The sequence below is a fragment of the Bombus impatiens genome, unplaced genomic scaffold, assembly GCF_000188095.3.
Source record: "Bombus impatiens unplaced genomic scaffold, BIMP_2.2 scf_0815, whole genome shotgun sequence".
NCBI lineage: Eukaryota > Metazoa > Arthropoda > Insecta > Hymenoptera > Apidae > Bombus > Bombus impatiens.
In genome coordinates this window covers 141,614-154,702 of record NT_177234.1, presented here as the reverse complement: position 1 = coordinate 154,702, position 13,089 = coordinate 141,614, and the positions used below count along the sequence as shown (strand labels likewise).

The following is a 13,089-nucleotide window of genomic DNA, read 5'->3' as shown; positions in this document are numbered from 1 at the left end:
GTCGGTATCCGCCAGTGGCGTGGCCGTTTTCGCGTGCTGCTTTCCAATTGGCCGGCCACGACAAAATTGCTCAGCGGGATAGTTTTTTTCTCGCGAAAAAATCAAACCCGCTGTTCGAACCGGTAGAGTGGGATCGGGTTCGAGATAATTCATCGACCGCCGCTGGGCTGGACCAATTGCGTGGTCGATCCGCGGGGGGTTAGAGACTGGATCTGATGATGTAGAGAAAAAAAGAAATCTGGGGTCAGGTTTTTTGTATCACAGGCGAGTTCAACTCTGGCCTCGCTGTTGCGCGCTGTTCTGACTACCAAGCGTATTTCTAATTCTAAAGTATCAGAATTTCTCTATCCTAACGTTTCTCTTCAGTATACTTTTGTTATACCTTGATCTTTGTGCGAGCAACCATTTTTTATATTTTCTATAATATTTTGCTACGTGTTCTTTTGTATTTCTTTTACTAATTCCTTTATTTACTTTTCTACTGTATGTTTTAAAAATATCACAAACACCATCGCGGTTAACCATTCCTTGATTATCTTTACAAAATTTATAGAAAAATTTGAAATACTATGGAAGAGCTATATCGTGGCTGTGTACACAAGGGTTAAATACAAAATTTATAGAGAAGAGTACTTCACTCCTTATAAAAATTCAAAAACAACGAACAATTTTCTACCGTTGTTTGTATATACGCATATATTCAAACTCGAAAAATTCGAAAGTTATAATTTACAAATTACAAATTGGTTAAAAAATCTCGTGTTCAAAGTTTGATCTGTACTTTTGTACATCATTGTATAACTTTATCTCGAAAAACCCTTACAAGAATCTCATTTACTAATTTACACCCCCAAAAGCACCAGGGGATTCGTAAACAGTTAACAACCAGAAAGCGTTACATGCACATACACTCACGTACGCGTACTCGCGTTAGAAATGTAGTACCTGATAACATTTTGGGAAACTCGGGTTGCCACCAGTTCGAATTCGGCGAACAACAGGACAACGAGGCCCGGAAACGTAACATTTCGCACGCTCACCAAAACCAACGATCCAGCTTCGCTGGTTAATTCTCGCTCGAGAAAATTCGCCTCGCGCGATCGTTAATTATTTCGCGTGACATGCTTCGGCACTTGCCGCGTCCGCGCGTTGTCAAAAGTTTGCATTCGGATGTTTTGCGGCACACGCCCGGCGAGTTTCGCGGGAGGGACGTTTTGAATAATGTAACAACGAAACCTCCGCGGCGCCCGGACCGCCTCCTCTTTCCTCTCTTTACCACAGAACTTTCTAATTAACCGACGCTGGCCCCGCGGAGCGTCGAGAGAGCCGGAGAAACCCGGGGAAACACCGGAGAACGAAGAAAGAGAACCGACCAGAGCCCAGGAAAGAAAGGGACAGCGAAATCAGTCACGATACCGGACAATTCAAAAGGCCTAGCCGTGGTATTTCGTCGCGTTGGCGATCTCCTCGTTTCGCGTTTCTCACCGTTTGTTCCCAACTGATCGTCACGTCGGGCAAACCAGTTGCTACTACCCCTGGCAATAAGTCTTCAGCCAAATGTAATGTGCTGTACGTAGCACATAGTTTACGTAGTAATTTTAATCGGAAGAAATAGTAATTTGCAATAGTAAATTTTAAATAATGATTCTTAAGCGAAGAAAATCGAGTTTGGCAGAAATTTCGTTTTACCGTTTATTGAGTAATCTCGTAATCGCTTTTTCGTTAATTCGAGCGATATTTACAGATTTTTGGCGTTAATACACCGTACTAATACGAGTGATGTTATATCTTGGTGTACAGAATAGACGCGGTAAAGTATTTTAATTGAAAACTAATTTTTAGATTATCTTTGGTTTGTTAAAAAACTTTTTATTTACAGTCTGTTTTCGCGTCTTGTAAATGAGAATGTAGGATACATATGTAAATATATAAGACAGACGAGAAAAATTTAAATTGTTTTACTATAAATTAAATATAAAATAAAAAAGATAATCGAGACTCTTGTCCTGTTATCTACCCATTAGAAAATAGTAAACAAAGAAAATGATGTTTAAAAAACACTTAAAACTCTAAAATTCTAAAAGAGAGATTTATAAGCTACAATCTGTAATATTTCAACTGACCAATACTACAATATATATGTTGATTAATTATCGCGTAAAAGACTTTGGGTGTAATAAAAATGTTAGAAAATTTCTGAGCTCGTTACTTCTATTCACTAAAAAGAGCTGACAATCGTACATCACGTTTCGACTGTTCAGTATCGTTTCCCTTTTTCCACCTGTAATAACGCGATCCGTTTTTGTTCCTCGGTTGCCTGTAAAAATAAGATACAAAGGGGTGGTAACGACTGTAAACGCTTTTTATGCAAACGTTGCACAAAGCTCGTTCCTCTGAAAGCTGTTTCTTGCATAGCACGTTTTTCCCTTGTTTCTAGCCTGGTAATTGCACTCTCGAGCCACCGTGTCGAAACGAGACGAGAAGCCATCGATTCTCACACGAAAGGTGAAAACTTGGCGGTAAAGGGCACGCATGGGCGAATTCAGAGATTCCATGGGAGAGAAGAAACGTGACAGAATGCTGGGATATATTCCATGTTTAGGAATATGTCCAGTGTATTCTGATCTCTATACGACGATAGAAAATACGTCGAATTAAAATTATTCGAAACTTTCAATATTTTTCATTTTTCAACAACAAAATAACGAACGAGCTATTATATATCGATCCTTGCATAAGCGATCCATCTAAAATTAATTGCATACATTCAGGATGAATTAAACATTTAAAAACTTAGATCTGACTTATGAAATGATTTACAGTAAGCATATTAAATAATACAGCTAATATGAATATCATCGTAAAATATCTAATATAAATATCATACAGAACTTAATAATACAAATATTAAAATTGATTAAAACGATTGAAACATTGAACACATACGTTCTCTATAGTTCAATGTTTAATCATTTCCTAATAATTTCTCAGGTTCACCCTTTTCCTCTAAATGTCCTAATATTCATAAAGAAGAGCTAGCGAAGAGTTAAGAAGAATACATGATTCTCCGCGCACATCGTAATGATCTAAAAAGCCAATTATAATTTGCTTTAAGAAAAAGAAAAATATCCGACACACTGTGTCAGTGAATATAACATATGACAGTTATAAAAATGGAACTTCTGCATATGGTCTTAATCCGATGGCTTCAGTTCGCCCTACTCGAAAGACCAGCTGGACCATGGATAACTGTACTCACATGATTTATTTTGACGAAAAAATGAGGAAAGGGGTTTTTCTTGAAAGAAGGAGGCCGATTGAAAAGGGGACGGGTGTACAGGTCAGCTCTCTAGGACCTGTTTGGCCGTTTCTCAATGGACAATGTCCTGCTGGCCAGGCGTACAAAAGACCCCCGGGATCTGGAGATCCTCCCACGATACGCATGTGGAGCGACGATACAGAGAGAAGGATCTAACCCGGTGCGTGAGTGGGAAACCGGGCGAGAAAGAGAAAGATACGCCGCGGTGTACCCATTCACAGTCCGTGAGAACCAGATTTCATATTTCTCATAACCGCCTGGCCGACCGCGGGACAGAGAGCGGCTCGCAGTTTTCTAGCTGTTTCTCTGTATATTTTCTGTGAATCTAGCGTATGTTGTTCCCAAACTGGTCAACCCGTTTTCACGGATTTCGTTCTGTCTAAAATTTCTGAAACACGACGTGTCTTTTCTCCTCTCGCTTATGCGCGCGTCCTTGGTCGGGTCCACCTTGCTTAGAACGCGATTCCTCACTCGTGAGAAGAATAAGAACCCTACCTCCCGTTTGTGCGTATATCTGATCGTCGGCCAGAAGGAAAAGCGGTTCCGTGACACGTGAGAAACGCCGCGTTTCCGGAGGACTCGTTCGAGCTTTCGAGCCGATGCCCTGAGATTAGATAGCGTGCCAAGCAGAGGACAATGCAGACGTTGACGATAAGAGACGGTGAACCTGCGTGGGTGGACCGAGATGGAAAGTTTCGCCAGGATACTGTGCACTTTGGATTCCTGATCCAGAGATAATGCGTTTGCCATTTTGAAATTTCGAATATAGAATAGAATGTTGATTAATTGAATCTTGTTTGAGGGTAACGCCGATTTTTTGGATATTGATTATTTAAACACGGAAGGAGATATGCATCGTTCAACGAGTCGTATTACAAAACTACTATAGGTACGACTATTACGCGATCATATTATGCGGGTATTATGCATATGAAATGTAAGGTCATCTTATCCTCTCATCAATGTATTTCATATTTGAAGAAGATGTAAGTTCTCCAAATGTTATGTTAATATTGAAAGTTCGATATTTTTGAATATTTCTAACATGTATATATAATATGAAAATTGGATATTTTCAAAGCTGAAGAAAATATGATACGATGTGACTAGACAACTTGATCTACTTCACAAAAAACTGTGACTGTTTTCCTTAAATCCCAATTTCTTGGTATTCAAACACACGAACACTCGAAAATCGCTTCAAGCACGAACCTATACCATAACATTGAATTCCTCCCACTTCCTGTGTCCCGTGATACGATAGATCCTCTGTTACACCTATGACCCCGTTTTCATTCGAAAACAAGTGGCCGTTACGTTCGCTCCCGTTTCCAACGATTTCGAGTATCCCAAAGAAAAACCGGAGCCTTAAAAGGGAAAACGATCATCGAGTAAGATATAAAAAGAAAAGCCTCCTTCCATAAAAATAGGCGGGTCGAAGGTACACAAAACGAGATTTCGAATATAGTCTTCGACGCGCATGATCCGCAAACCAGGTCCAATTTTTTCTTCTATCTCCATGGGCCAGCGTTTTTTTCCCATCATCATCTGGTCCACGTACGTAAGGGAAAGGGTCTTCCACATGGAAGAACGAAAAAAACACGTATGGCACCGCCATTTTGTGTCCTTTGTGGGGTAAGTTCGTTTCGATGCCAGGTCCAGGGTTAAAAACTCTTCACCCCTAGAAGAAAGTCGAAAGGACGAAGGGGTTTCCGGGTGTGGAGAAAGGAAAAAGGGAGACAACAGAGAGAGAGAGAAAAGGAGGAATAGTGGGGGTTCCGTATAAAAATTGCCCCCACCATCGGAGAACGCGTTGGTAGGTCCTTTCTATTCTTTTGATATCCTGTCGTCGGGGCCCTTGGCCAGCCCTGTGCCCTGCCAAATTCTCCAGTCAGCATCCGAGCATGCGAGAAATCAGATCTTCGAACGCGATTCGTTTCTTAATTATTTAATTGCTTGCAGTAAAATTGAGGATGAGTTGGTTCATTGATCGTTACCGAGTTTACGAGTGAGTTACTGATTAAGTGGACGATGATTCGGGAATTGGTACGCTGCACCATGGAAACTATCGCCATGGACCGACGCGTAATGGCGCATAAAGGTAAACAAACCTTAACTTGCAAGGAGAAATTGTTCTGGTTTTCTGGGGGAAAATTTTGTTACTTGAAAGGATGCAATTTGAGATTGGATTTCATTTGCAAGCGTCTTTATTGCGAAGGTTGGTTTCAAATTGGAGGTTGAATATAACTTGCATTAAAATTGAATACACGTTGTATGTTCGATGAGCGAAGGCTTAGGATCGTTTGGCTGATTTACAAATGTTTCGATACAGATTGTTAACCGTGAAATTATGGGTTTATGATTTAGATAACAACGTTGATAATGAAAGTAAAGAGGATCTTGTTGAATAAATTGTACAGGTATTTTGATTCGTAGGATATTGTACGTAAATTCCAGTGGTTAATTAGACTCTGTAATAAGACATGATTGATAAATAATCATGACTGTATTGGTAAAATTTGAAAAGAATCTAAAAGTGTAGATCGAATTCAGAATGTTTCACATAACAAGCATAATATATTCGTAAAAGGTATCTACAAATTCGACTACTTTCGTGAATCTTCCCCAACCTCTCGTTCAAAATTCTCTATTTTTAATCTGCTGAACTGTAGTTTCTCATTATCCACGGCCAATTCGAAACACGGTTGTTCGACTTTTCCTCCAGCCACGGTTTTCCACTATGTTGTGTCGGGATACAAACGACGTCGACACAACACATGAAGAAATAGAGATATATACGCGAGGATATCCCGAGGCGGTTTCCTTGTTAGGACATCCGTCCTGTCAAAACGTCCACAGGACACATCGAAGCAATTGAATTACGATCATCCCTAGGGCGAGCTCCGACCGTAACCAATAATTCCATTATCCATTAGTATTGGGTCGCGGCAATTTCCTTCGACGACCGAGGTAACGGACGCGCGTACGTGTGCAGCTAGGATCCATCGGGAAACGCGAAATATACAGACGGATCAAGAAACCGATGGATTCCTGGCACACGTCGCCAGGAATATCGAGCCACGCACGGAACGACGCGAGGCATAGCTGATAATGGAACCGCGTCCCGATGAAATCGACGTCGTTCCGAGATGCTCCAACCTGCAGCCGTCTGGTTCTTGAAATTCGGTGACGACGGAATTAGTTTTGGAAAGTCTCGATGAGAGAGTGGAGAGAGTCTCGGTGAAGTGGAGGTCAGTCGCGATGACTGCTGGTTTTTAATTGGCCACGTGGTGTTTTTTGAAGGTTCTGTTGATATTTGAATGAATTGTGGATTTTTGGATTAGTATTTAGTCAAGTGTATGTCTATTGTGTATACATTGGGAATAAATTGGGTGTAAGTATTATTAATGTCGTATTATTGACGTTGAGACGACTGGTTTTGAAGATTTGGAAGATTTTGGATTAGTATTTATTTAGAATACTACTACATCAGAAATTTATTTTTACTATTGGAATTAGAAGAATTGCAAGGACAACTTTTTGAACGTTTTGTTTTGTCGACAAGTTTGGTAATGTTGATATTAAGATTTTGAACATTTTTATTAAATTTATAGTTGATCGCGTTTAATCGCATTTTCATAGTTGTTGAGTTAGGTTGGAGGATGTTCAATTAAATGTTGGTTATATGCGAATAAGTTTGTAAGTTCCATGAGTGCTATCTCTTATATGTACTTGTATCGTACTTATATCAACATCTGTTTTATTGATTGAAGATTGAATCAATAGTTTATGTTCTTACGTGGGACGTCGTTCGTTTTTGGTTTCTTGAAAGTGTAATACGGAGATAATTGAACTGGTGTAGTAATTCTTTATGAAATTAAACCTGCAGGAAATTGCTCATAAAGGAACGTCGCTCGAGAGTTACGAATAGATATGTTCGAAGATAGTTAAGGGCAGTTTTGACTGCGTTGGTACCAGTGATTGGGTTTTGAATTAGAAATTTCTTAATGTTTTATGAAGAACGATCTTGTGTCTACTTGATTATATGACTGTAATATGAGCAATACTTTCAAATCTGAAAAGAACTTAAAACTTCTAAAATTTTCTGCGTCTATTTATGAAGCTCATTGGAAAATGCTGTCTAATTAAAATGTCTATTAAATTTCTTCCATGTCTTGTTTCATTTATCGAGATCGATTTTGAAAAATGCGAATGAAGAGAACTTATAATATTATCAGAATAAAAGAAAATGTTCCAAGAATCAAGAAATGAACGTTTGAATCAATCTGATAATTAAAACTAATATTAATGTTGATCGGTCAATGCCAAACAATTAACAGTTCAAAAAATAGCGAAATTTAATATCACTCGGGCATTATTATTTATCTGAAATTCACTTAAAATTCAACTATCAGCGAACCTAAAAGGTAGAGATTTGATCGAGCGACTAACTTTTCGAGAAGGAAAAAGATTATTCGAAGGAAACGATTCAGAATTTAATATCGGAGATCGTCGTGACTAATCGACGCGTGGAGTCGATTCCCTTGGTTGAGCGTTTCATCTAACTCGAACGGCAAACGAAAGAAAATTAATGTGAAGGACTAATAAGCTCCAGGACGTTTCCTGCAACGATTCCCATACGCATTTGCCCCTCCATTCGTCGATGGAAATTACGAAGTCTCTTCGCAATAAGGGAGACACGCGGTACAGTGATCGAGGCATTACGGATGTATGGACCAATTTGTAAGCAATCCAACTTACATTCGCGGGGCAATATTGCATTTTTATGTTATCTTTTCCTAGCTATTCGCGGCATCCTTTTATTGGTGGATGTTACTTTTACTCTTGTGGCCGGTAAGCTCGCTTTCTGTTAGCGTATTTATGTCAGCCATCGGGAAGAATCGAATCGAATCGAGAATCAGGAACTTAAACAAAAGCTTTTCTCTATATTGGAGGCAAAATAACTTTCGAATCGATAAGAACTGAAATAAGTCTATTCCATCTGGACATCCTTTTAATTCGTGAATTTATACATATTTTAAAAGAAAGTGTAAAAACTTCTTTCCAGGAATTTTTAAAATTTAGGATTGATAACTGCAATAGATTTGGAATAATGAATCTAGCTAATTACCGGCATGAGAATTAGTTTTACATAACGAAACATATTATATTTTGAAGAACTTGTGTGTAGTTAACGTTTTATTTAAAAACGCATTTAATTTGGTATGTCTGCAATAGAAAGTTATCAAAGCTCAAACAGTTGGCAAATTGAGCGATAAATTAAATCGTATATCCGAGTTAACAGATAAATGTTATTTGTTAACAAGACGATCGAAATATTTTCACGCTAACAATTTATACGAAAGATATTGTGCAAAGATTTTGTCATAATTAAGAGAAATGAAATACAGGGAACACGATGTTTTAATAAATTCTATATAACATCGAGGATTACTCGACCGAGATTCTTATTAAATGTAGCAAACAAAGTTAATTCAACGTTTACATTGCTTTTATCGTTTACGGTAACTTTAAACGTTATCCGTTTTAATAAATTCTGCTGAAGATCAGGAAACATTCAGACTATATTTTTATTAAGCTACCCACAAAATCAATTTAAACTCTTTTCCTTCCCTTACAATCTTACGGAAAAGAGAAATCACCTACTTCCATCCGCTAACCAAACTTTCATCTCCCATCCGCCAATCTTACCATCTCGAAACCTAATTTTACGCTTATCAAGCTCCGAACAATTTTTTAAAAATCTAAATGTGATTTTGTATCTTTTTGGTGGAAATACTTGATAACTCTCACGATACAGTACATTTCGTCTCACTATATATATATTAAATAATATAACAAAATATATCTATGTTGATTCAATGATTTATACATATGAAACGTATACAAATTGAAAGAAGAATCGAAATTTTTACAAGAGAGGAAGTAGAGTGCTGTTCCTTACTATGATATCTCTTTATATTAGCGATAAAATATACATATACACGTCGAGTTGTACTTTGCATATATATGAATTGAAGGACGATGCGTCAACCATTCTGACTCCATCTTTTCACACCACATTCTCCAAACATCCCTTATGTTAGTAATATACGTATGTATATGTACACTTTACTCCTAAAATTTGTTTAAACGATCACACTAGTTTAGTACTTAGAAAATTTCATTTTAATTTCTACTTAATATTATTCTTTAAGAGAAAGATCAGCCTGGTCATTTTCAGCCATTGAGCAATCAATCAGCAAAAATTATCATCTGCACTAACAAGAACAATTACTCACCAATCTTTTCGCTTTTAATTAAACACAAGTATTACTCCGTGTTTTGTTTAAAACAATAATTACTATTCATCGATACTTTTAAAAAGGAAAGTTTACTAGAAAGAAATTCTAGAAATAGGAAACTGCGATATCTCTAGTGTTTATATATCCTCAACAGGACTCTTCTTTATCTCCTCCATAAACTCTTCAAAATCTCAAGTACTTCACTCATTCGCGTAATTTCTCATTCTTTATTTCCGTGGGTCGTGACGCCAAATGAATAAATACACAACGACAACGTATGTACGTCATACGTATCGTACGCTGTATCTCTTGGACCGGTTTAGCGGACAGGTTAGAAGGGTGACGCGTGCGTGTATGCACGAAGGGAGATTCACCAGAGAATGACGGAGCGGACACGTGTCGTCCAAGTCCTCCTTCGCGATCACCTTCGTCGGAACGCCACAGAGGGGTAGGTAACATAACCACGAGTCTCTTCCTCTCTTTTCCTCTTCAACCATGAGTTTACCCGTCGGCCGCAGCTCCCGAGCTTCGGTCCAACATCTGCCCCCGAAAAAACAAAAGCCTATTGTCGTTAACGACCGGTCGCGCGTCTCTTGTTTCTAAGCGAGCGCTTTTCAATCGTAGGCGAATAACGGACCCAGAACCGAGTCCATTCAAGGCCCCGTTTTCTCTATGTCCCGTTTCTCTTCTTCTGTCTCTGTGTTCTCTGCCTTCGATCCTAGACCTCTCTCAGCCCTCCTCGTCCTGCTCGCGAAGTTTCTTTTAAGATTCTCTCTCTCTCTCTGTCTCTCTTCGTTGAATCGTGTTTGCTTCTTCAGCATGTTCACCGTTGAACATTTTTTTCATCCCGATACATAATAATCGCTGCGTCGAAGTGTATACGGTGTATCTTTTTAAGTGCATGGTTAGTTTTGTTGGTTCTAAGGTCGCGTCTTTTTGCTGGGAATGTTGAAGGAATGGTTAAAATATTGTATCCTCGCAGGAAATGTGCGAGTATAGATTCAGTTATGTTGGTTAAGATTTGGATATAGTTGTTGGCAAGAGATATGGATTCTTCCGGTTATAGGGGTGTTGAAAACGTTCCTCTTCAGAGAAAAGGCTCGATAGTGATGCTGTACAAGATATGATAAGACCTAGAAGTAAAGTTACTTGTTCGAATTCTGACGTTGTTTTCCCTTGTTCTCTTCGTGAGTAATAATTCATCTGTTTATATCCTTTATCGATTACAGTAAGTAGAAATTAGTGTTTTCGAGGATGAATTAATTAAAGCCAGGCAAGAATAATGAAATCGTGAAATGAAAATTATAAGAAACGATCTGAACAAGTACAATTTCATTATTAAGTAAGTATTGCAATATTTAAAACACAGATCGATATACGAGTACTTTCATCAGGACCAACAATGCCACTAAGTACGAAGTTACATGATGTCTAAATGATTAATGAGCGCCGCGTGATAGATTTTGATCAAAATATTGCAAAAGTGGTACAAATCCACCGCTGAAACCTTTCCATGCAACTGCCTAACAATCCCACTCAAACGAAAGGTGATGTTACATACGCAGGGTCATCCGATCTGCGTTTGCGCGCTGGCCAGTGGTCAATCAGAGCTCCGCCCCGAAAGAATCGAACGGTGTCCGCGCACCTACGAAAACGGGCAAAAGGAATAGCCACAGGCTATCCAAATATGGACTTTCATCCCTACCATAAAAAGAAGTCCGCTAAGAAGCTCCTCCGAAATATTTGTACAACACAGCCAAATCAAACTATATGTTATAATGTTATCTGTATTAAAACACCTATTAAATCTGAAGAAAGAGTAGAAGAACAAATGGGCAGAAAGACAATGATACAGGGTTTTCTTATTTTTACGCCGTACTGGCAGCCCCATTCGGATGGATATGGATACTTGACTCCGACGAGGGAGAGATCGATGCATGAAACTCCTGCCAATCTCTATGTTAATGGAGCGCGGCATAAGCAGTGGGCAAGGGGAAGAGCCGCGAGGAATGCTGCCAGGAGGTCTGCTGGAGGACACTTAAAAGTGAATTGTTACGTCTGCGGCTGACCCCGGGACCTTAGCCCCTCGAACCACGGTGAATTATAAGACTCGCACAGAAGGAAATTAGATCTCTATATCAGCGGCGCGCGTTTTCCTTCAGCTAACCAAATTTCAACCCTCAACCCCTTGCATGAAAATTGAGCTCGCGATGCCTGCGTAACTGGCGCTGTAATTGAACGCGCTTCAATTATATGCATAAGCATGCGGTAATTGTGGGAATTTTGTGGAGTCGTAAAAATCTTGATGCATATTGTAATAAGGCTATTTTTGTTATCGTAACATTAATTTACGTTTCTAAAAAATTAATATATTCTATGGTAAAAAGAGCAATTTTTCAAAACGGCTGTAAAAATTTGTAGTTTGGTCGTAGACTATTTGTTATTGCAATATAATTTGATAACGAAGTATTGTAGGTAGTAAAATATAAAAAACGAGAATATTTCTTACAATTCAATTATTGTTATAAAATATGGAAAGCAGTGTTTCATTGATTTTTTAACTTAATTGGTAATCGATGATACCTCGTTCCGTAGTTCTAATTCTAAAACGCAATCAGAATATCTCTCCACGTTTTAATACGTTCGAGAGAGATTAGAAGCCGTATTTTAAGGGAAACGTAACGGAACAAATTTAATGAACTTTTCATCCAGAACGTGGACGGTGAAAGCGTCACGATAAAATATTGCAAGATGGTGAAATTTTCTTGGGTGGTCTAAAACACAGGTTCAAGAGAAAGGACTTGAAGTATCCTTTTATCTAAAGTGTCTGCAGCTTTGGGCGAATTCTTAAGAGGGTCTTCTGTTTAGTTTCATAGGAACATGTGAGCGACTTTATGTAAGACGCGTGAAACTGGACAGAATGTTGTCAAACACGGAACACGACCTTTGAAAAATCAACTTATAATAAAATACTGAGATCTTGAAGAATTATTTCGCGCATTACGTAATACCTAAGCTTTCTAATCGACAATTTTATCACAATTTGGTTTTACATATTCATATAGACAATACCATACAAAGACATTTATTATAAAAATAACTGGCGATACATCCATTATCACGCTTCAAATTTTATTATCTCTAACATTGCAGGTTTAAAAATTACTTTCTAGAATTTCTACGTTTCTATACTATTCATTCAGAAGAGTAAAAATCTACGAACCTTTAACACCTTATACCGCTATTTTTAACTGCTCTATATGCTTTGGAAACCGTCGACAAACAAATTAAGAAAGTTTAATTTTTTAATTTTCCAGCGGAAACCTCGCAAGGCACCACATCCCCAGACACCGTCCAATGTGGGGCATGCAGGGCGTCCTACCCCCTTGGCGAGATTGTGCGGTTCATCGAACACAAGGTGAATCACTGTCGCAGCACTCTTCAAGGTTGTCACAGTCCACCGGC

General features: G+C 38.6%; 1 protein-coding gene across 3 annotated transcripts in view; it reads left to right on the top strand.

Moving 5' to 3' along the window:
- LOC100743078 (B-cell lymphoma/leukemia 11A) overlaps nt 1-13,089 on the top strand; it is a 46,953-nt gene that overhangs the window by 15,190 nt on the left and 18,674 nt on the right. For all 3 annotated transcript variants that reach the window (XM_024370546.2, XM_012390575.3, XM_012390573.3), the window contains exon 2: nt 12,942-13,089. In XM_024370546.2, coding sequence (XP_024226314.1) covers nt 12,942-13,089 — 148 coding nt within the window. The remainder of the gene's footprint in view (nt 1-12,941) is intronic.